This window comes from Xiphophorus hellerii, chromosome 14, assembly GCF_003331165.1.
Source record: "Xiphophorus hellerii strain 12219 chromosome 14, Xiphophorus_hellerii-4.1, whole genome shotgun sequence".
In the NCBI taxonomy this organism is placed as follows: domain Eukaryota; kingdom Metazoa; phylum Chordata; class Actinopteri; order Cyprinodontiformes; family Poeciliidae; genus Xiphophorus; species Xiphophorus hellerii.
The window spans coordinates 10,944,035-10,967,896 of NC_045685.1; the positions used below are offsets into that span (position 1 = coordinate 10,944,035).

Sequence of the window (23,862 nt, forward strand, 5' to 3'; positions counted from 1 at the left end):
TGCAGAAATGTGCACTGTTTTACATTTGTCTTGACTCAAAATATGATTTATGTACCAATATTAAAACAACTTTTGAACAACAACCATTACTCATATCTCTTACAATCATCATTCATATTCCCTTGAACAACCTTTGGTGATGCACTGCAGCACACCAAAGCTCAGAGCTCATAGATAAAAGCTTAAAAGCTCAATGTGCTTATTGACTAAAATGCCTCTTGTGGGCTGTGGTGGACGTACAAAGGCTTTCAGGAGGAATAAATTGATCAGCATACAGAATAAAGAAACCCATACATATGGATGCAAGACGGCTACGAAAGGTAGCGTCGCTAAATCCATCCCTCAGACATGAAAGTCTAAAAAGTAAATACAGAACAGCAACATTACTTAAAGACGACAGCATTCAGTCAGCTTAAAAAAACACAGAGACTGATTAAGCCATATATAGAGGGCACTGAAGTCAAGTTACTGCTTCTAAAAGCAAATTGACAATTTACTGAGTTTAGTTTTTCCACACATTGCTTCGATATTCTGGTTTGATTTTCTACATGACACACTAATCTCGTCGGTGCGGACCACATTTTAAGACTTACGATGACCAAATTACTTTCATCATGTCCTTATATGTAAATAAAAATAAATGCATTTAGTTGTACATAAGTTATATAACAAAGATTTCTTGACATTAAAAGTTACATGCGAATAAGCTATTTGGTCAAGACTTTTCCACGGTAAACAATATTCTTAAACTCATCCTACATTTTATTCTCAGCTAAATTTCTTTTTGTTTTCTGCCTACAACAGCAGCAATATTTCTACTACATACATTAAAGATACATGGTCTCATTATTTGACATGGTTGTACTGTTCAAAACCTTTTGGTTTGCTTGAGCAGAAATGGCGTAATGTCTGGGTTTGTTAAAATGTTATGAGTTGGGCTAGTTGTCAGAAGATGTAAGTAAGTCTCTGTGAGAGGGGGCTATTTAAGAAAATGTTGTGAGCAACTCTTGGAGCATGGTTGTTCAGTGAAAAGAAAAAAAGGATTTGAAACACAAATTCACTTTTAATCACGTTTTATTTTTTGGGGAAAGCTGAAAGTTAAATATGAGTAGCCTCACCTAGGCCTGCTTAGTCCCTGTCACGTATTCTTAAGAAATACATTTACAGATGAGGGACATTTACTGAAATGTGTCACAGTAGCAAGTGTTACAAAAAAATATCTACAAGACTGAAATTTAAGTGAACCAACCTTTACTATTCTGGAGAAAGCATGAATCAGCGGGAAAATCAGTGTTGATTCAACAGCAAGAAAAAGACTGAATGAAAGTAGCATTCACAACGATCCAAAAACTTTGTAGGTGTACATTCGTGTCAAAAAAAATGAAGAGATGTGCTATTATTAACAGAGTTGGTGGTTAAACTAGATGAGAATCTTGCTATGTGTTAGATGCGTATATCTTAAACATGTTGTTGTTGGTTGTCCTCTGCCTATGGCTCTATGCATTAGGCTCCTCAGGACGCTTGCATGTGTTCATCTCTTTTAGGGACCTAAACCAAACCTGACCACGTGATTCTGAAGGAATCCACAGGGGACACGCAATGCCTTTGTTCTCACTGTGGCTACGCTCTGGGTTTTTTTTCTCTCTCAAAATCTCCCACACACAGAGAACAGAAAATATCTGAGTTCAGACAATTAAAAAATAAACAAACACGAACACACCGCCTGCAGGAACACAGGGAGAATGTTTTAAAGTTTGCTTCATCATTAGTAACACAAACTTTATCATGCTGAATGAGGTTTTGGATGTTTGGATTTGTAAAGACCATGAACACCTCAATATCTGTAGTGTTAAAGTCTAAAACAGGCAAACGAACGGATCTGAACAACAGTTTGGACTGAACATGAAGGCAGCATTTCTTTGAGGGAAAATCCTAATTCCTATGACAGGCTTGTCTCCTCTAAACCCCAGCGGTCGTGTGTTTGTGTCTGTGTGCTTTTGAGGACATGACTATGCCTGCTGGAATGACAATGCAACTGTGTCCAAACTCAGTGTGCGCATATGTGGCATCCTCACTCCTATCCTGCAGCTAACCCTGTTTTATCTGTCTGGTTATGTAAGAGTGTGACTCTGTCAGGCCCAGCAGACACCCAGCAGCAGACAAACCTTTTCCAGGCCGACAGTGTCCCAGCGTGCTCCCTTGGCTGGTGCAACACAGGCGAGCGACAAAGACTTAAATGACCTTTTCCAAGCAGAGGCCACGTCGGGACAGGAGGACTTTTAGGGTGAAAGTAAATCTTTCTTTTTAAAGTAAAAGTAAAGTAAAGTAAATAAAGGGTGAACGGCAAACACCGGACATATTTCACCAGAATAAGCTCATAAGAACTTTTCTCAAAGAATCAGAACTCAGGTTAACCTTACAGTCAAAATATTCAGCCATTAACTCCCAAACCAGAACTACTAATTATGCAATCTACCTACTGGTCCACAGACAATTAAGAATCACAGCCACTTGGCACTGTAAGTACACACCACTCATCTTCCTACCTTCCATCTTCCAGCTCATGTAATTTTCTTTCTTTTATCAAACAGTGAAATTTGACTCTTTTCATTGCAGTGGTCAGAGAATGTGATACCTCAGTCCTATTGTTTTAATAGGTGGATAATAGGTGTTGCTTTACAATTTACGCTCTGTAAACAACTTATATAGGGAACAACTTTGTGTGTTGATTGAATACTTAATCAAGAATAGATCATATTTCAAAACATTATTTCAGGCTTATTGCTCTGTAATAAATGCACAGCACGTACTGCAAGATAAAAATGACATTGAAATATGTTACACAACAAAATATTTTCCTACCCGCAGCAAGAAAAGTCCAGCCCTCCCGGGGAATGAACATGTCTCGAGGATGAATCGTCACAACCTCCTCCTCCTTTCCTGTGAAGATCAAACAACCATCACTTAATGAGAGTGACACCAGCAAACCAAACGCTACCTGAGACATATATAGTCTAAAAACAACATCGAATAACTTATTGCAAGGTTAGCTTTATAAGCAACATAACAGCACATACCTTTATAGGAGTTATTGTTTATCAGTCCAAGAAAGACGGAAGACCTTTTACAATTAAAAACGCTTTTTAAAGTGGTTAACTTTGTCTAATCTCGCACCATAACTAAGCAAACTGTGTGTGCTGTTGCAACCACATACACCAATAGAGAGCTGCTGACATCAAAAACATGGCCACACACAGAGGTGTGAACATATAAAAGTGGAACTGTACGAAACTGTTGTGATCGCTGTCTAAACCTCTCCTTCTAAGATCAACGTGATAACGGATAGAGAAAGAAGAAGGGATGAAAGCAGTGGAGGACTGATGACAGCGAGTCCTGAGAATCAGAGTCAGAGAGGTGCTGAGGTCGGGCTTAGAGAGGCAACATAACAGTGTCCTCCTTCTGCAGGTCAATTCAGCAGATAGATGGACATATTCTGTTGTTCCACACACCGGCCAATTTCTGTTCTCTTGTTTTTCATTTGCGCTGTCAACCAATGGGGTAAGGTTTTATTCATATGACATCCTCCGCATAACAGGAGTTTATAGAAACTAATTAACATTGTTCTTAATTAGAAGCAGCTCATCTGTCAAGCTGTCAAGCAAATTCAGACTGGCTATTGATAGACTGTATATTTCAGCTACATCATCATACTGTAAGTCATTGAAAATATATTTTATCTTGTTAGTTAAAATATGTCAAATAAGTCAGGCCCCATAATGATATATATAGGTTTTTAATTAATTGCCATAGCTGAATCGCAACTGAACCAGTTCCTACAGTTCTCTAAGAGTGAATTATATTTTGTTAATATTGGTTAAAAGATGCACACTGTTCCTCATCCAGCCCATCTAGCAGCTGGGTGAGTAGCTATTTCCTGACTCAGATCACATCTCCCTCACTTTTAGCCCGAAGTACATAACTTTTATAAAAATTTGGGTTTTTTCCCCACATATTTCTTAAAACTGTCACTATGTCCTGACAGTATAAGATTATACAGATAATCTGTGGAAAAAATCTGACTCCTCTACCTTCTTCCTTTGGTCTTATTGGTTGTTCCATATTGAGAAACAACCAATCAGAGCCAGGAGGAGGGTCTTGGCACTGTCAATAATGCTAGTGTATGCACTGCTAATACCCTCCCACTTGCTCCCTGCTGTGGTACAGCTTCTCACAGTAGAGTCTGTCATGAACAGGCTCAACATTTCTATCCTATAAAAGTATCTGCAGTTTTCTAGATGCCATAAATGTAGTTTATTCTGTATTAGCCATTACTTCTGAATGTTAGACATATAATCAACCTATGTCCCTATTAGATAATTACATAAATCAGATATGGTAAATTAACCTATTATCAAACAAAAGATAAGATAATGAGAAAATGATTCGAAGCTAAGAGTGATCATCCTAGCCTCATGGATATTCTGGGCTTCTTTATTGTTATGTTTGGTGCTGAGTCATCAGATTACCTAAGCCTGCAATTTTAGACAATTACTGTACGCAGCTGAGTGGTTTTAAAACTTAAAATGAGTAAATCGAAGGCCACGCTGGAAGGAGGCAGACAAGTATGAGACGCCGTTGAGAGTTTTTAGCAGGGGACCCTGTAGACTGCGGCTGTAGGCTTTTATTATCCTCATAAACCCTCTTTGCTGGCTCCCTGCTCATCAGTTTCTGCACACCTCAGGAGATCTCTGCCTCGCCCACCCACAGCCACACACCTCAACATTTATCACACCCTCATCCTCTGAAATGTGTGCTCGGGATGTTCCTCTGTGTGTATGTGTGTGAATAGGAATGACAGTGCCTTACCTTGAATGTACTGGTTCTGGCTGATTTGAAGCGGCTGCCTTGGCAAGGCTTGGAAGTTCTAGTTAAGAGGAGAAAAACACTTTATCAGTCAAATAGAGGTAACAGCTCCACATCTGAGCACATTTTTATTAAGCTACCTTATTCTGCAGTTGAAACTAATCTAGCTCTACATGAGAATTAAAGGGTCAGCTGTATAGAACTGCAGACATCCTCATTAAGCTCTATTAACACAGTAAGGAAACAATTAAATATATTAGAAGGATCAAGTGTGAATAAAGGCGGGTGTTATATAATTTTACCAACTGTCTGATATCCAAACAGAATAAACTCTTCCTGTTTAAAAGCAGTTCGATTAGCAAAAATATTTCCACTTGCTAAATTTATTATTTTTAGAGTGAGTTAAATTTTTTATTTGGATCAATTTGCCTGAAGGAAAGAAATTGGCTAATAAATATGCACATCCTGATATTAGGTGCTAAAAGTATCAACTACTGTTAGCAGATAACACTGGCAGTGCAGCATCTTCAGATCCAACCTATTAAAATCCCAACTTTAAATAATAATCACCGTACTTCCTTCTTCCTTTACATTTTGTTTGGCCCAGACTCAGTCTTCTTACGCACCATAGCTTTAGGTATTAAAATTTACCCATTTTGTCTCTGGTGAAGAAGCTTTGTGAAGTTGGTTAAATGTCCGCAGTTACTTTTTCTGATTTATTCTGACACGCCCCACATTTCGAAAAGCCCTGGCGTGGACTCAGATTTGAAGTCTATTTAGACAATTTTACAACATTAATTAAATGCCACAAACTTTGAAGCAAAGAAGTCGCATGTCTCCTTTGGTTCGCGTCTTTTTTTTCTAAATGCTTTGACACAAAATCATTTGCACAATCTAATCCAGTCTACTCATATTCTTCTGTACAGTCAAGAGGTAATGTAACTCCATTTATAAGCATGAGGTCAGTCAAAGGTTGATCAGCTCTCACACTCAGACAAATTTCAGAGTACTCCGGCTTAAATGGAGATTAGAACAACCAACAGAGGAAAAGGGTACAATAATTATATAAAGCTATTTCTTTAAATGTACCTGGACCCAACAAGCAATCTGAGTTCTTGTTAAAACATTCAACACCTTTTGCAGGATTTCTTCTAAACAGAAGGATAAAGAACTAAAATGATAAAGCTTCTGTTGCACATAAATGTTCAAGCATGCCCCCAGTTTGATGCACTGCAGAAAAAGAACTAGTTCAAACTCAGCACTTTCACTTCAATCCCTGTTAATCCCATTTTATCCACCCTTTCAAATAACCCTGACACACACACACACACGCACGCACACAAATACCCACACACACACGAAAAGCAAGAGAATGGGGATATAAAGTGATGTTAGGATGCTTAGGGTCACTTTCAAAGACGGGAAGGACATCTAAACCTGTGTGAACACACCCGATCAGACTCATGATAGATTAATATAGATTAAGAAACCTGAGAAAGAAAAAAAAGTCTTATAGGCACAGAGACCACATAGGTAAAAGCAAAACTGTGTTTCTCTTCATGGTGTAAATCCACCTCTTCAGTTTAAATATATAGTGGGAGCAAAGGCATCAAAAATGTGTGAGATCCAGAAGAAGAAACATGTTCTTGCTTCCACTACCTATTTATTATTTACTAGACGGGGCAGAAAGAGTACGTGCCAATAAAAACAACAGAGAAGTAGGATGTGGAACGACTGGGCATCAAATGCCGCTGTGAAGAACAAAAGAAATAAACGCACTACAGGTTTGTGAGCGTTGGGCTGTATGGATTTTCAGTCCTGTGATCTAACAAGTGATTCAGTATGTAAGAAATAACTTCTCCACTTGTGTTGCACAGCGACAAGAACGTAAATCAATGGGAATACATACACTCACACTACATCCAAGACGTAGACCAGAGTAAATTACCTGCAAGGCAGTCAACTCAGACATTCAGTTCTCCAGGATAAAAGCTTCTATTTTTGGCTGAACTCGTTTGATTATGGCAAGGCAAGATGATGTGAGTGTTCTGTGTTTGGGTTCATTACGCATCTCACGGTCTCAAATGCACAGTATGATCTGAATATCAGACAGCAAAGATGCAAACATAAACAAAAACACATTGAGATTGGAAGTTCAAATAAAGTAGAAGGAAGATGAGATGAAGAGGAAATCAAAGACACAATGAAAAGAAACACAATCAAACAATCCAAATGGAGACTACAGTATATGTAGAGAGAAAAAGAAGGCATTTAAAATGAACACAAAAGGTAAGTTTGCTCAGCAAACAAGCTAAGTGTGGGATTTTGTATCGAACTGTTGGTGAAATATAAATCTCTCACAAGTATATACACATATATATGATTTGTCCATAAATATAAGGTTATTTATGGACAAACCAATCCAGTCAATGCAGAAATGTCCAAGGTCACAGACATCAACACTGATTAGAACTATATATAGACATGGACTAATTTACTGTCACCTCTGGTAAAGATGTGTGGAAAACGTCTTCCCACAAATTCTTCCTTTAAAGAAGCAGCACATTCACAAAGGGGAAAATTAAGAAAAACTTTTAGATTGAGTACATTTATTGAGAGCAGAAAAAAATCCTACATAAGGAAAAGCTTGTTTGTTTTTTACAAACTCACCAGTGGAAATAAATATTATTAGTACTCTTAATAAAGAATTTAAAATAAATTGAGCTAAAGCATTGCTTCTAATTTAGACTTTATGCTACTAAGTAATCTAATTAGCAATCCACAACTTTCTGTTTCCCTGGGGTAATATGGCATTAGACAAAGGCTCACGGCTTTTTGTCCTCTAAACTGTTCAAGGGCCTGGATTTATCTTGTTACTGTGCAAAGTAAACAGGATGGTAGGGAAGGAAAAAGATATCTACAAAGCCCACTGGCACAGACCTGATGAAAAGGGCATCTTGGGGTCATCAAATCTCCATAGCAACTATTTGACACTATCTGCACCACAACTTGCTGTTTAATAGCACAATGGCTGGAAAAGCAATTTTCAGTCCAACCAAATGTAATTGTCTTATTGGTATTTTAACTTGTGTATTTTTGTAAAATTGAGATTAAGATAGGCCTGTCACGATAGCAAATTTTGCTGAACGATTAATTGTCTCAAAAATTATTGCGATAAACGATAATATTGTTTGAAGACCTTTTTACACTGAAAATGACGTAATAATGCATGCGATTTCTTGCCAAACTTAGATACACTTTATTTTCAAAAGAACACTAAACACTGGAACTGGTAAACAAAATAAACAAAACCAAAAACAGAAATAAAATGGATTCTCAGTCTCCATTAACAAAAAATGTACTGGAAAAAAAAATAAACATAAAGCCAAAGTGTAAATAAAGACTGCATTCAACCAAAAGAGTGCAGATTATGAAGTCTGTATATTGTGTTGCCCTTCAGTAATCATTAGATTTAAATAGAGCAGATGGGCACATCGACTACCTGATGCAATAGTTCACACTACACGATTTTTTGCTCCTATTTTTCCCCTTACAACAATCTTAGACCTTTGGTCTTTCTAAGATTGTGTGGTGTGTTATGGTAGATCGTCGTTGCCGCTCCGATCTAAATCAGGGGTTTTTCCCCGACTGGGAGCTTTAACTCATCCTGTTGAATGTGACAGGTAGCCAATCAGAAAGCGCGGATTCTCCTTCGCGCTTTCTGAGGGGAATCCCAAACAGCTGACACGGCGCAACCCGAAGTCCAGCGGACATTGGAGATGATATGTGGAAACAACATTAATGTTTATTCAACTTGCAAAGAATATAGAAATGACAAGGGGAGGAGTTGGAGCGAAATTGCTACTGCAGTTGATAAACCTGGTAAGTTTTCAGCTGTTCTAACGTGGTAGATAGGTTCTAATGATTTTCATTCAGTCAAGACTTTACGCTGACACTAGCCACATGCATTGCAGGTAGATTGTAGTAAAGCCTTGATTAATACCTGGTTTTAAAATTAGTTCACTGGACTTGAAGCCATTATTTTGTGCCCATTGTTGGACACCACACAGCAGGAACGAACCCGATCGAACCGTTATACCTAGGATTTCTGTCGGCTAAGGTGTGGTCTGTCAGGTTTTGAAAATGGACCGACAATCGGCCGACAGCTCTAAGATCGTGTCGTGTGCGCTGGGCTTTACACTAAGGAAATGAGGAAGGGAGGATCAGTGGAGAGCACCGGAGTTGAGCCTTTTTTCATTCAGTGTCATTAACAGAAAGAGAAAAAGGTCAGAAGAGACGATAATGCCGATAATTAAAATGACGTCGGTAGTTTTAATTTATCGTGCGATTAATTGATTTATCGTTTATCGCGACAGGCTTAGATTAAGATTGAGTTTTCAACAGCAAACAACGCAGGAGGATGCTGTTTGAAACAGAATAAACATGTGAGAGAGCAGTCATACCCAGAGCGAGGCAAAGAGGAGGTTATGTCACGCTGTGAAGTACATGGACATTTTTTTGTAAAAATTGCTATAGAAATGGTTCATCAGACACCACATTAACCACCTTCCATTTGCCATCTCAGTCCGCAAAACTAAATCCTCTAGAAAAGCTTGTGGAATGAGTGGTCCCCAGACTGCGGCTGATCTATATTAGGAGTGTCAGCAAGTCCAGTCCTCAAGAGCTGCCATCCTGTAACTTTTACATTCCTTCATCAACACACCTCCTGTCATCAGCATTCAGCTGAATGACTGAATGCTGACGGGGGAATTCAGCCGTGACTCAATGTTTAGAGGAGGGATGAATAAAAAGTTTGGTGGACACTAGCATTAGGGAATTGGATCTAGAGTAACGTGTCAAAAGTCCGGCACGGTTTCAGGTGGTTCAACACACCTGAATCAAAAAAATTAGAACCTGATGAGATGCTGATGGTTTAATTAAGACATTTGAAACACTTTAGCTTCCGTATTGAATAAGAACTGATTAAATTTTAGTAAAATTTTAGTCGTGGCTAGGCTTAATGAAAAAAGAAAACAGCATAATGAAAAAATATATTTATAATTTATTTTCTTCATTCTCACGCTTTTGTGTGAAGAAATTATTCTATATCTTTCCATTTGGGGTGCAATGCACACTCAATTACTTCACCACAACAAACATATCTGCAGAAATGCACAAACATTTCAAAATTTTTAACACACCCCGAGCCAGAAGACACACACTCACATTATTTACGCATTTGATGCTCTCATTTTCCCTCCAGTTACATCAGTGTCTCAGATGTACGGCGCTAACATCTATACTTGTTGAAAGCATTACCCTCTGTTTTACAGAAACGCCAGAAACACTTCATTAGCCCGTCGGAAAGATGCACTCGAACACATGGTGCTCAGTAAAGTGTCTGAGCTATGACTGCCAAACACAATGGCGTAAGTTGCTGCCTCGTGTGTGTGCGTGTGTGTTGAAATAGCCTCTTAATCATGCAGATGTGTTTGGTGTTTTGTAAGCTGCCTTTCCACCTCTGGCAGTAATCAGCACCTTATCACAGGTTTTTAACAACCAATGTTTTTGCATATGTTATTCCCTCCTTTCCCCTAATAACAGCTCGCAATGGTCTAATGACGCAGCGACTGGCTTCCCCAAAAAGCCAAACTAATGATACATCATTTCAAACCATCTGCTTGCGCTGACGAAGTGAAGAATAGCGATTTTGAGTCTGTTCTGGCTGGAATATTCATGGCAGCTTGGGGAAATTAGAATCATTTGCAGGTAGAAGGCAAATAGAGAAACCACAGGTAATATTGTTCCTGTGCTAATGAGTGTGCAAATTAGCCATAATGAGATGCTCAACTGAATCACAAAGTGCTCGTTTTTCTCTGTTCAATGTGGATTTTGCTCAAGATTTCTCCAAAGTTGATCTGGTTTGTTATTTATATTTTTTTGTATCATCCACAGACAAAACAATGTGCTCAAAAAGACGAGTTTTGTTTTTGCTCATTTACAACTTGATTTTGAATGCATGTTATTTAATAAAACATGCTTTCCAGTAAGTATGACCTAAGCACTGATTCCCTATACATTATAAGGAGGTATTCTAACATGCAAGACACACTGCATTAAAAAAATATCCACACTCTACAAAATATTTTGCATTTTGCCACGCTGCAGCCACAAGCTTCAAAGCATCTTTTTGGAATTTTAGGTGCATACTTGTTTGCATACCCAAACAAGTATGCACACAAGAATTGATGGGTTAAGATAGATGCATTAGTGGATCTAGTAATGACTACACTCGATCTGTGACCACAAACTGAGTAAAAGGGTTACTATAAATTTTCCCCTGCATCACCATGAATATATATGTGACACAAATCAGGTCCGCAGTGAGACTGAGATGGATTCTCAGAAGTGCATTTTCCTGCTAAACAGATGGGGTTAACTGAATCCCTGAGTTGGTGTGGGGTAATTCAATCTACACAGTGCCACTTTAATAACTCATCACACATTATGCACACAAACAAGTATGCACGCACGAATTAGCAACACCAACACACACCGCACCCACTAAAATCCATCTGCTCAGCCCACAGAAAGACTTCTGGTCTTTAGGCGCTTTAGTTAAAATGAGCTGTTCATTAAAAGGAAGCTTGTGGGTTTTTTATCAACACATGCTTCTGTCAACTTGTCCAAATGAGCTTCTGCAAAATACTGAACCCTAAAATTGAATAGAATATAGAACATCCCTGTGTATTAATTGAAGTTTGATATTTGCATAAATTACTGGAGGTCTTGTTCAGACGAGACATTGACAAAAATGTTGGCTGATTTCAATTTGAGCAGACAGCATTAAGTAAGCCTCATCAATCCTGGCCTTAATGACCCTACTGAATTATCAGATGTAACTTATCCAATTTGTAGACCAACAAAAAGATTGTTGAATGCAGACATTTACATGCACTATGTAAAACCATACATAGCATTTTACTTTCCTCACTGTCTGACATAAAATTTAAAATGTTCCTGTTCCACTTCACTTATTTCTATTTTTTTAAATGCCAGAATAATAAGAATATTTTAAAGATGTTTTTAAATTATTATTGTCTTGCTATCAGGCCCTTGAAATATTTGAGAAAGCCCAGATGATGACTTCAATGCTTTGCAAGTTTCTGATTGATTAATTTACAACATTTAAGTAATACTGAGGCAGATCAGTGTCTGTGTTTTAGGAAGGGAAAAAATTGAAACATGTTTCTTTCTTATGTGATGTTATGGGAAAATCAAAAGGAAAAAATAAAAGTGAAGATATCAAGAAAAACTTTTGTGAACAAATCTGGTTCATCTTTGGGTACACTTTTCAGATTCCTCATTAATATATTAATACTAGAAAATTACAGAAAAAATTTAAATGGGGCCTGCCGAAGTGTGCCCGTCGGTTGGAACCCAGTTTTCAGTGTGCTAAACATGGCTAATAAATAGTAAAAATAGCTAAAAAGCTTATTTTAGGAAAAACGCTACTGCTAATCCGCTACCAGAGAATGTGGTCATCTCTTAGCAACAGCTAACAACAACAAACATTGTTATTGTTCAAAAAACATAAGATTTCTTCTGCTCTTTCGAAATACCGCTTGTCTTATACTACTTAACAAGAATTGTGCATTTGGTGAATTTGGCAGAAAAGTCAAAATGCTTGTTGTTTTTTTGTCATTGGTGGTAAATATAAAACAGACATTCAACACCAAAGTAAAAATCTGATTTATACTTCATGGCAGTTCATTAGCAGAAACAAAACACTCATCTCTTAACACCAAATTAATAAGTATTATTATTGTTTATAAAACATAAGCTCTTTTGAAATACTGCTTATCTGCTTAGACACAAGATATTTACAGTGGCAATATTTGCAAAAGTAAAAATCAGATGTTTACTTCGTGGCACTTGGTTACCAGAAAATGCGTTTATCTCTTAGCAACAGATTAACAACAAATATCGTTATTGTTCAAAAAACCTAAGATTTCTTCTGCTCTTTTGAAATACTACCTATCTTATCTTTTTTATTGTCATTGGTGGTAAATATATTATAAGACAGGCATTCAACACAAAAGTAAAAATTTGACTTATACTTTGTGGCAGTTCGTTACCAGAAAAAAAACCTCATCACTTAACACCAAATTAATAACAAGTAATACTGTAAAATTTCTGAAGAAATTTAAACGGGGCCTGCCAAAGTGTGCCCGTTAGTTGGACCCAAATCAGGGGTTCTGATGCCAAAAATTAGCAACAATTCTAGGCTTAGCTAACCTGTACTCAATACTATGTGGAGAATTACAACCATGTTGACTAACATGGACTTATTCCATTCAGTAAGCTAAAATTAGCCAAAATGCTAATGTTAGCATATTAAAGATGTGGGTTTTTTACAGTGTCAGTTAGGATTTGTTTTGATTTGAATTTGGCTTGTCACCATGGTTACTCGAAATGCCAACAAAAGTAATAGCCCACATGCCGAGATCTAGCTGCACATTTTGGTATATATATTGTGAGGGGGTACACAGCGGTACGAGCCACCGTAACGGTGAAAGGAAGCAGCAGTTATTTTGAGGTGTAGAATAATAGGTGTCTTCCATTCTTGGCAAGGGTAATTTCCTTTGCATTGCTATGGCAGGACCCAATAAAATAATATTTTGGTAATTTTAACTAGCCTCACACAGGAAAGGTAAAAAAAAGTTATGTTTCTTATACAGTGTACATCAATCTGTCACAGATCTCCACTGTAATGTAATCCCAGGGTATTGCAGACTGGGATTACCTCAAATTGTGCAAATCTGTCAAAGAACAAAAAAAACTAAACAAATGAAACAGTGGAATCCTACTTAAACGACTCAGGGGCGAGAATACTGTTGAGTTTGTGACAGAAAATTAGCAGGAGGAATTAGGTGTCATGTTTGTCTTCTTCGGATTCAAAGAATGAATAGGAGAAGGAAAGGGGAAAAAAACTACACAGAAAGTTATACAAATAATCATATACTAGAAGTTTATAACTGCGAAAGAAACATATACTGAATGACCAAAATAGCAGACAAGAGATTAACATGTTAAAGGAATACCATGTTCCTTTAACATGGTATAATACCAGCAGATATTACCACCACTGGGGATCACACAGACTGCATGGCATTTTCCATTTTTTAGATCAAAAAATGAGCTAGCTCTGCGCAGACCTACTTCTTTCTCTGTTCAGCACAACAGATTTCTCACAGTGCTGCTTTTATGTCTCCTCTGCTTTTACTGCAGACTGGGATTACCTCGACTATACTCATAACAGATGAAAGTCACATCCCACTTCAACTCTCCTCATTTTCATATTAGCATCTGAACTAAATCTGTGAGTAGGGACTGGCTGCACATCCTCTCTTTTTTAGTTTAACTCTTAAATTAACAGATTTTTTTCTGTTTTCCAAATAAAAACTGAAAACAATAAGCAGTGCTTTCTACTGCTTAGTGCTTTATTGAACTGTACATACAAGGCTTTACGTTTACTCACAATTGTGGTAGATCCACATAGTATTTGTAGTAATTTAAAAACTGCTTCTCTATTTGAACCTATTGTAATAATCAAATTAAGATCCAACAAGATTTTTTTAATCTTTCAAGAAAGAAAAATAAAATGTTATCTAGCATCCAATAATTCTCTACAGTTTTCCTGTTCACCTACAAATGGTTTCTGTGTTGACAACACAGACTCAGGATTACAAAATTATTTTGTTCCTAATTTAAAGGGAAAGAACAAAATCTTTTTTTCATATTGCCGCCTTTCTTACCTTGAATTGAATGCAACTACCAGGGGCTCAGAATTTTAAAATAAAATCAAAAACAAAAACTAGTAAAAAAAAAAAAAAAAGAAGAAGACATAGACTCTTAAGTAAATCTGGTCACAGATAATTTAGTTGCACAGCTGTTCTATTTTATTACAAAATCAATTAGAAATCAAATCCCAACCCTCACTCCCCATGATCAAACCGACTTGCTCATATCAACACAGTTACACATAAATTACTGCATGCAAGCATTTAAGCAAACAACCTTAATGTGATGATCAATCAATTCCTATATTTGCGTTTTAGGAGATGAATCAGAGCGGTGTTACACCACAGCAGTCACATCAATCATTTACTAGCAGCACAATCAATTCACTCTACACCTCCTTTGCTCACGAATTGCAAAGGGAGATTGGACAAGTCCAATAGCTTCACACAGAAATAGATGTGCATTTCATTCAGATGAGAGCTAAAATACAAAGTGAAGGAACTAATGGACCCTGACACCTGGGGAATGTAGAAATGAGCTATCGATCGTCACATATCAGGTAGGAGTGGTCAGGCTTTCTAGTGGAAGTAGAAAAGATGTACGGCATGTGCCCGAGTCGTCTCTTGATATTCAGTACTGTGATAAAATATAGAGCGACTACATTTCTTAGTATGTTGTATCTCAGACGCTGGACTTTCCTTGTAATATTTGTAAAGTGGTTTAGAGTGACTTTTCTCTAGGCTGTTTGGAGATTTTTCAAAGTTCTACTTGAACTTGGACTTTTTTTTGTTCTTTTTTTAATTTCTTGCAATGCACTATTTTCTAAGTATTTTTGCTCTATTTGTGTTTTTGTGCATATTTGAAAGGTCGATTTAAAGAAATATAAGCCACTTTTTTTGGTGCTGGTATGAGGGTTTTTGTGCCAATCGCTGATTGAAACTGGCAGAAATTGCAAAGATGTTTAAATAGCCTTGAAATTAATTGATCTTTTATGGTAGAGTAATTTAATAGCTAAATGAAAAAAAAAGTCATGATTTATTAATTAAAATTTCCTAGATAGTCTGATAATCGTAAACCTTTTAACTTAAATAGTTTAATTGTTAAAGGTCCCAATACTTAAGTCACAGATGTTATAGCAAATAGACATTTTTCTACTGAGAATAAATACACTACAAGATTTAATGCAAGATCCCTAAAATGTTCTGTGAGATTATGGTACTGCAACCAAAGACAAATGTATTTTCAGGCTTTCTGCATATCTTTTTCACAGATTACTAACATTTCTGGAGGCTGTTAAGAAATAATGATTATTTTGGTGACATGTGTAAAGATATAGCTAACACTCTTATTTGGAACAGTTTTCTGTTGAGCATGTGGGAGCTGAAATAACAGACATTCAAACAAAGCAGGGCCCTTTTCCTCCCCCGCTGAAGACAGAGCAATAAATTTACATTCCGATAGGGGGAACAGACTTTTTGGCGCCTCTGTCCGTATCAGAAAGAGATGACCACGAAGTGGTCCGCCCTTTTACTTAGACAAAAACCAGACACCTTTGCCATAATGAGGGGAGTTTCCAAGTTTTTCTGAGTCCTTACGATGTTTCTAATAGGTCAAACAACAGAACGCCTTCTTTGCATATATTAAAGTGAGGAAACACCTACTCAGTATAAAGTTACATGTAACGCTAAAATAGAGAGAGTTTTTTCCATCTTTTCTCCACGTGGGCGCCTTTGTCTGTCTCTGTGTTTTGTGTTTGTCTGTCTCTCCTTGTCTGTTATTTTGTGATAAAATGCATATCTCTGTACCTCTGCAGCTTTGTTAACTGATTCATGCGTTGCGTTGTATGAATTAAACTCTGTGATCTGTGACGTCAACACGCCTTGTTTAGTTTCGTTTTACAGCTGCCCCGCTGCTCGCCGAGAGGACCCGGCTTTTAAAGGAAGATACGAGCCAAACGTTTTGTTCAAAGTTTTAATAAATATTTCTTCCTTTACAAGGCTTTGTATGCAAATTTCTAAAATAATTTAGGAGGGTTGAGGGAGTAGGTAAGGTAAAAGAACAGTCACCAATGCTGGAAATATTTTTCAAACTATTTAAAACTGTCACTTCTTTGAAGTATGTACAAGTCTGTGTCTGCTCAAGGAATAATAATGAATTTTTCAACAGCACAGTTTCCCTGACTCCATAAAAAACATTTTAATGCACCACTGTTAGTCTGAATTATTCCCTTTCTGAAACACGCAGACACATTTGTAATTTTAAAACTTTCTGTTCTTGTCTGGATCTTAAATACAGCTCACTGAAACCCTCAGCTTTTTATTCCTTATAAAAGCAAAAACATATGCGTCTGTCACCATATTTTGAACTAATTATTCAATTAAAACACAAAAATAGACATTCAGAAACAAACTCTGAAAAGTTATTACAAGGTGACAACAAAATTACATTTCCAGCGTACAAAATGTTCCCTGCTTTATTTACATAATTGTTCAAAACTAACGATTTCCTTCTGTCATAAAAAACAAAGACTTCAAGTAAACTTCATATCATTTAAATTCACAAAGTTTTATTTCGCCCTCATATCATTCTAATTGCTACATATATTTAAGTCTTTTAATATCGTAATATTAAGATATTTTCTAGTATATTCTGCAGGATCTCACAACTACAATGCAAGCTGAAAAGAGTCTACTGCTGGCTGAGATTCAGCATCATGGAAAGCTCTACTCAGTCAGACAACAACAACACATGAAGACAGAGAGGAATCATAAGAGATGCCATGTACTTACAGGGTGTTTGGCTGATATTCTCCCAGTCACAGCACTCGTCTGGTGCCATGTAGAAGAAATGTAGTTCTGATGTATTCAAATGGACACAAACATACACAAAGTTAAGGTGATACTAATCAAATCAAACAGGAAGACGTCTGACCCAGTACTGTTCCATGTAGCTTATTGCTTTCCAGTTCAAACTGAGAAGAACAGCTGAAGCCACCATCAGTTTGTAGATTAGTGTGTTTTTGGCCATCAACCATGACCAGTTTGAACATTTTGGAAATTGTAGATCCAGTTACACGAAGAAGCAAAACTTCTAGCATAATAATGATCAAGTCTGCCGTTAAGTGATGTTACATACTGTATATTTAACTGCAACATAAATTGAAGAAAAAAATGTAATATTTGGACAAGATGCCTTATCAAAAGACACATCAGGCTTTAACTTTGTTAAAACACACTTATATTTTGAGTAGTTTTGTTTGTTTCCACTTTCGTTTCTTTCTCATTCAGGGTTAGGTTTGCCACTGCATAAAGCCACACATGTAAAGGAAGGGATTTGTATGCGTCTCTTTTATGTTTTTTTCTGTCCGGGTTTGCTGCCTGCTCTGGCTAAAAGACCACCAAATGATTCACTTTCACCATCAGCCAAACAGGCAGCCTTTGCAGGTTCAACAACAGATTTGACAAACAAAAGCTGTTGCTCCCATATGTGAGGTTTGACTGAGGCCCATGTGAAGAGACAGTCAGATGAAGAACTTTCCTGACAAATTAATACAACACTGGCAGGAAAGGAGTGCGACAGCTTTGGGGAACTATCTCATACATGGGGTTTCATTGCTTTGCTATTACAAATTGTCAGTGATATAGTTCATTCCAGTTTATTTAAGGAGGAGTTTGAAATTATTTTATTGTTTTACTGAAAAAATTCTAAGCTTACTTCGGGATGCACACGCTTACACCCTGTCTACCTTCAGGTTTATTTCTAAAATCTCTTTTATTTCTAAGGTTTCTGTTAAAATGGCTTTTATAAAGGTGCAGATATTTCTTGAGGGGGAAAGTCTTGATGAAAGGTTTCAGTCTGGCTTCAAAAACTACCACAGCACTGAAACTGCCATTTTTTTAATGCTTTTTTTTACATAATTTAATTTAACAGCTCACTCCATGAACTCAATAATTGTGGTGCTTTTAGACTTGGGTGATGCTTTTGGCACCTGATGGCACAGCTGGACCATTGTGGGGGCATTATAGGAACTGTTCTTGTTGAATTTGTCTAATTTTATTTATAAGAGCTTCGCAGCTCACACAGTCATGTTTCAGAAGCTGCACCAATTATATGCGGAGTTCCTCACAGCTCTACCCAAGACCCTGTTTCTTTTAAAGGGTTATCGTTAGGGTTATATATGCTTCATTTGGGATATTTTCCAGAATATATTGCTTCCCTTCGTTTGCCAATATTACCCAAATATAAAAATGGTATTTTGTATATTTGGGGGGTTTTCAACAGTGACGATTCTCAGTTTTTTCAACCTTCATTCAACTGCCTTAATATTAAAAAGTTTACAAATTTAAGGTTTATCAAAGTGGAAGTCATTGTATTTGAGGGAACAAACCACTAATATACCATTTTTGAGCCACAACATAAACATGTTAGAACATAAAAAAATTCTCTTTAAATTTATTAAAAACAACTTAAGTTTTCAAGGGTAGCTTTTTTTAATGTGTTACCTTCATGCTGGGGGTAAATCTGCATCCTAAAGATGCAGATTTTTGCATGTTTTTACATTCATACATTTAGATTATTGCATCCCCGGTGTGCCACTGCTTACAGGAACATGAGTGTAAATATATTATTGAGTTGGCCTCACGCCACTTCATGTTTGTCACATGTTTATAGGACTTTATAGCTGATTTTTAAGTTTCTTCCAAACAACATCCTATTTCAGGGATCATGTTACATTAACATAAACATTGAGGTGAAGCAACAAATTGCCTTTAGATGTCTCTAGGTCCAAACAGAAAAGCAGAGGTAGCTGCTTCTTCTCGGGTTGCTGCTTCTAAATTATGCAGGAATTTAGCAATCCATAAAAAAGCTGGCCCTTAGCTTTAGACTCCAACAGAGCATTATATCCTAATTTTATCACTCTATTTTATTACATTCTACAGAAATAATCTACCACCGTTCTATGTTAGTTTTAATTGTATTTGTATTACCTTCACTGTTTTATTTTATTGTTCTTATGAGCTTATTTTTTACTGCTTTTGGTTTTTATTGCATCTTGTTATGCAGCTCTTTAGGGAAACTTTGTTTATAAAGTACTGTAGATAAAGCTGACATAGAGATAAATACTATGAGACGAGTCTACAGCATTAGAGTTACCACATCATTATAATGATTGAGGCCTAATCCTTTAAAAGTTAGAAAAGATTTTTCAAGTAATATTCAAATAAAAGCATTGGAGCTTCCAAAAAGTTAAAAAGATGTATTTCTTCTTTTTTGCATAAAAGTGAGCAAATAACTTTGCAAATGTGTTGTATAGCCATAAATGGTGTGACATTGAACAGATTTGCCACATGAAACCAGTGGTTGCCTCACCTTGCTCTTCATACATGACAAAATCCCATCAACAAACGTGGACTTCATCTTGTGGACCTGGAAGAAACAATATAAGAACCAGTTAGAAACAACCAAAACAAAAATGCTCCACTGCTGCACAGTTTATGCATTCACTTTATTTAAGAAATGAGATAGGGCCAGGTGGATCCGCTTACAGAGATTAGTTAGATAAAATAACAATCCTACTAATTCAAAATTTGAAAAGAATGGACACTACTGTAAACTTTATTAACATAGCCGACCTGTCGGTACTCCAGGATGATTTTTGGCAGAGGATGAAGGTCCTGGAGCTGCAGCAACTGCAAGAATGTCATAATTATTAAACTTCAAATGTAGTTTTTGTTGTGAATCTGCATTATTCCTTGTACTTTCTCGCTTTATGTATCACTTTATTTTGCTTTAATTCTATGTATTGAAGTACTGTAACTACAGGACATATCTTATAAAGAACTTTGTGCTGGGGTGATTTATATTTAGATGTTTGCTATCTTTGCTTTTTTTGATTCATGTGCATGAAAATATGTATTCATATTGGAATAATAAATTAGCCTAAGGTTTTATGAATTAGTGAAGACATGCAGTTTAAGCTGACATGACGGTGTGTGTTTGTGTGTTTCCTGTACCGCTGCCTCTGATGTTGACTGTTGTTGTTTGTTGATGGTCTTGGGTAGCTTCTTGTTCTCGCAGCGCTCCTGTAAGCGCAGCTTCTCAAACAGTACCTTCAAACATTACATATTGAAAGTAAAACACACATACAAAGCACAGCTCACAGAAAAGTTGCGCAGATTTTAAATCTACTCTTTCAATGTTTTGTAGGACCTTACGCTAATGAATCAGTTTGCAAAGCTCTCTGCAAACTGAAGTCCAATTTTAACTTACTGTTCGTAGCTGAGCGTTGCTGGTCACCAAGAATATTTCCCCAGCTGCTTTGTGGGCCTCTTGCTCCAGCTGTTTCAGTTTAGTCTGCCAGAAACATAATCATTTTTAGTGAAAAGAAAACACAAAAAAATCAAGGCATAATCTTGTTTTAGCTCAAAAGTTTTGTTTCATCATTCCATGAATATAAAGCCATTTTAAAGTTTTTGTACAGTTTTCTCTGATATAGGCTCACCTACAAAGCCACATTTTTAAATCATACAAGATGTAGGAGATCCATTTCATTTGACCAGGAACTGAGCCCTAAGGTAAAGTTTAGGAGAAAGTTTAAGAAATATTTGTTAAGCAAAATTTTCCTCATTTCCACCTTCTTTTTAACACTGAAATCTATATAACTAAGTTGAGCCTCTTACTGCTACACACTTCAGTCAAGCAGAAAATGCATGTAAGATACAAAAACAACTTTTAATATCTTTACAACACTACAGAAACTGAAATCTTCACAGAGACGTCAAGATGATGCATTGGTTGAGGTAATAATCAATTTGGCAACGCAGCAACTTTGTTGTAATAAAGTGCAGGTTAAGAGAAATGAAATGAAACTGTATTGAGAAAAAGATAAAGGTGATAAATGAATGAGGAAATTGAAGAAATCTCAGTAGAGAACAGAAAACTGAATGTAGTAATGTCAACTAATTCATACTCATACAACATGAACTCAAACAGCTGGGTTTAAAGTTGTTTAGATATTATTCCTCCATAGATTGTGCGGCGGTTACATACAGCAGCTTTTTGCTTAAGCTCTTCAAAGGCACAAAATAGACCAGAAGAAGTATAAAAAGCAAAAAGGATGACCACATGAAAAACAAGACAGCACAGAGAAAATAACAGATTTGTGAGTGTTAGGGGAAATGGGGAACTGTCAGGGAACATAAAGTGTTGGGACCTATTTTTAATAAAAAGTGAGAGGAATCATCTGAACAAAGCACAAGAATGAAAGACAATCTCTTCACACATATCAAATGCTATTTGAAGAAACAAAAACTGAAAAAGAGACGGGTAGGAATGGACAACAAGCAGGAAGAGTAGATAAGAGGATCGATGGTTCCATCTTTTAGAGAACTGGAAGTGATATGAAGTCTAAAACTCTAAAAGTCTTTATATTATACTTTGTCTTTCCACATATTTTCAAAAATGGAAAAAACTAAGAGTTAATGCCAAACTTTTCCAGAATTTTCCAGACTCTGTAAGAACCCCGGGAGGTGGCAAACAAAGGATGCAAACAAAAAGAAAGGCCGACAATGAAAGGGCAAAATGAGGCTAGCTGGCAAACATCCACCCAAACTCCAAAAACTGGACTTTTTCTCTCCGTTTCCCTCGTTGCCTGCAGCAGGTTCCAGACTGCCTCATCAATATTAGATGCTAGCCCTTTAGACAGTACAGGCTTGGAGGAGATATGTGTGCCAACTGTGAATCAGTGCTTTTTTGTTCTGTCAAAATGCAGATTTTTCCCTTTTGATCCTGATTAACTAGAAATTTAAAGGATCTCCACTGTGATCTGAACAGCCCAGTCAAATAGTGAAGGGCTCGTTCAGTGACACCTGTCTTGCTGAATTTTAGTGATGCTGTCTTGCAAAACAAAACACTAGGTGAGCATGTCTGTGAGACACACCTTGACAGAACAGAGACTTGATGTTCAGACAGGTGAACCTGACAGCTCAGACAGAAAACCCAAAACGACAGTGTGGGGACACACCTGACTGCATTCACCGTTACTGACTATTGCGAAGAGACAAGCGAACACTCAGCTGTGAACATCAGTGTCTCCGCCAGTGTGTGTGTGCGATGTTCTTTCATGCAAGATAGCCTCTTAAAAGAGAAAGAAAATCAGGAGCATTGAGTCTATTTATAATCCTAGTAGTCAAGATACCAAGACTGTCTCCACAACAACTCCCCTGCTGGTGCTTCCAACAGATGTGAATGAGTTTAAGGGCATATGTTTGATTCTGTGCCTGAAAAAAAAGACTGCAGGGATCTGAATCTACAACATCAATCAGTGTCTTTGTCAGGCTGTGATAAATTGCATATAGTTTCCAGACTTCATTTTTATTTCTGAGAAAAAAACAATCCCAGAAGACGTTCGCCTCCAACAGAAGAAGGAAACCCAAAATTTATTTCTTCCCTTCATCAGATTTTACATTTTTCCACTTTGCACTCCAGAGGTCTCACTGTTTAACCTTTCTTTAAAGCCTACTATCTCCCACACTGTGCTTCTGTAGCCAAAACTTCACCCAGAATGATGCAGCAAAAAAACACAAACACATTGAAAGGGCAATAATCATCTAAGGTCAAAGCCTAAACATAGAAAATCTTAAAAACATAAAGCATACATAACCCACAACCACAACTGTTCTTTAAAGCAGATTCATCATTTTGATGCTTCCAACAGACGTAACATTCGGTGCCATAGTAAACTCTGTAAGAATCGCATTGTTTTGTCTTTTAAGTAGCAATTATAGCTAGCTTGAGTCACGCAACATGTCTTTGTCACCTCTGACATGTAAATTTGTCAACAATAACAATATATTTAATGTCACTTGGACTGACAAATATTTATTTCACTCTCACTTTCAAATTCAAAACCACTGTACTAAAGAGTGTGTGGCAGTGTTTAACTTTTTAAGCTTTAGTCTTTAATGGTATCCTCTGTCACTGTAACTGTTGCATCACCAAACAAATTGATTTCAAATTCTAAGCTTTTTTTCCCCCCCAAGTGTTGGAGGAAAATTGTTGACAGATTGTTTGCTAGTGTAACCATAGCTTAAAAAGGTATACTTTCTAATATTGCTGCCACTGAGTGGAAAATATTTGTTTAACTACACTGATCTGTTCCAGTGTTGTTGTGGGATAATGCTAAAATTTCCTATA

At 36.9% G+C, this 23,862-nt stretch overlaps 1 protein-coding gene across 1 annotated transcript in view; it reads right to left on the minus strand.

The window, feature by feature from the left end:
- Nucleotides 1–23,862, minus strand: part of poln (polymerase (DNA directed) nu) — a 48,606-nt gene that overhangs the window by 16,231 nt on the left and 8,513 nt on the right. Inside the window, exons 11-17 of the mRNA XM_032583981.1 lie at nucleotides 20,938–21,021; nucleotides 20,682–20,777; nucleotides 20,301–20,357; nucleotides 20,038–20,094; nucleotides 17,457–17,522; nucleotides 4,867–4,924; nucleotides 2,863–2,940 (exon numbers count right to left, since the gene is read on the minus strand). Of these exons, the coding sequence (XP_032439872.1) occupies nucleotides 2,863–2,940; nucleotides 4,867–4,924; nucleotides 17,457–17,522; nucleotides 20,038–20,094; nucleotides 20,301–20,357; nucleotides 20,682–20,777; nucleotides 20,938–21,021 (496 nt within the window). The remainder of the gene's footprint in view (nucleotides 1–2,862; nucleotides 2,941–4,866; nucleotides 4,925–17,456; nucleotides 17,523–20,037; nucleotides 20,095–20,300; nucleotides 20,358–20,681; nucleotides 20,778–20,937; nucleotides 21,022–23,862) is intronic.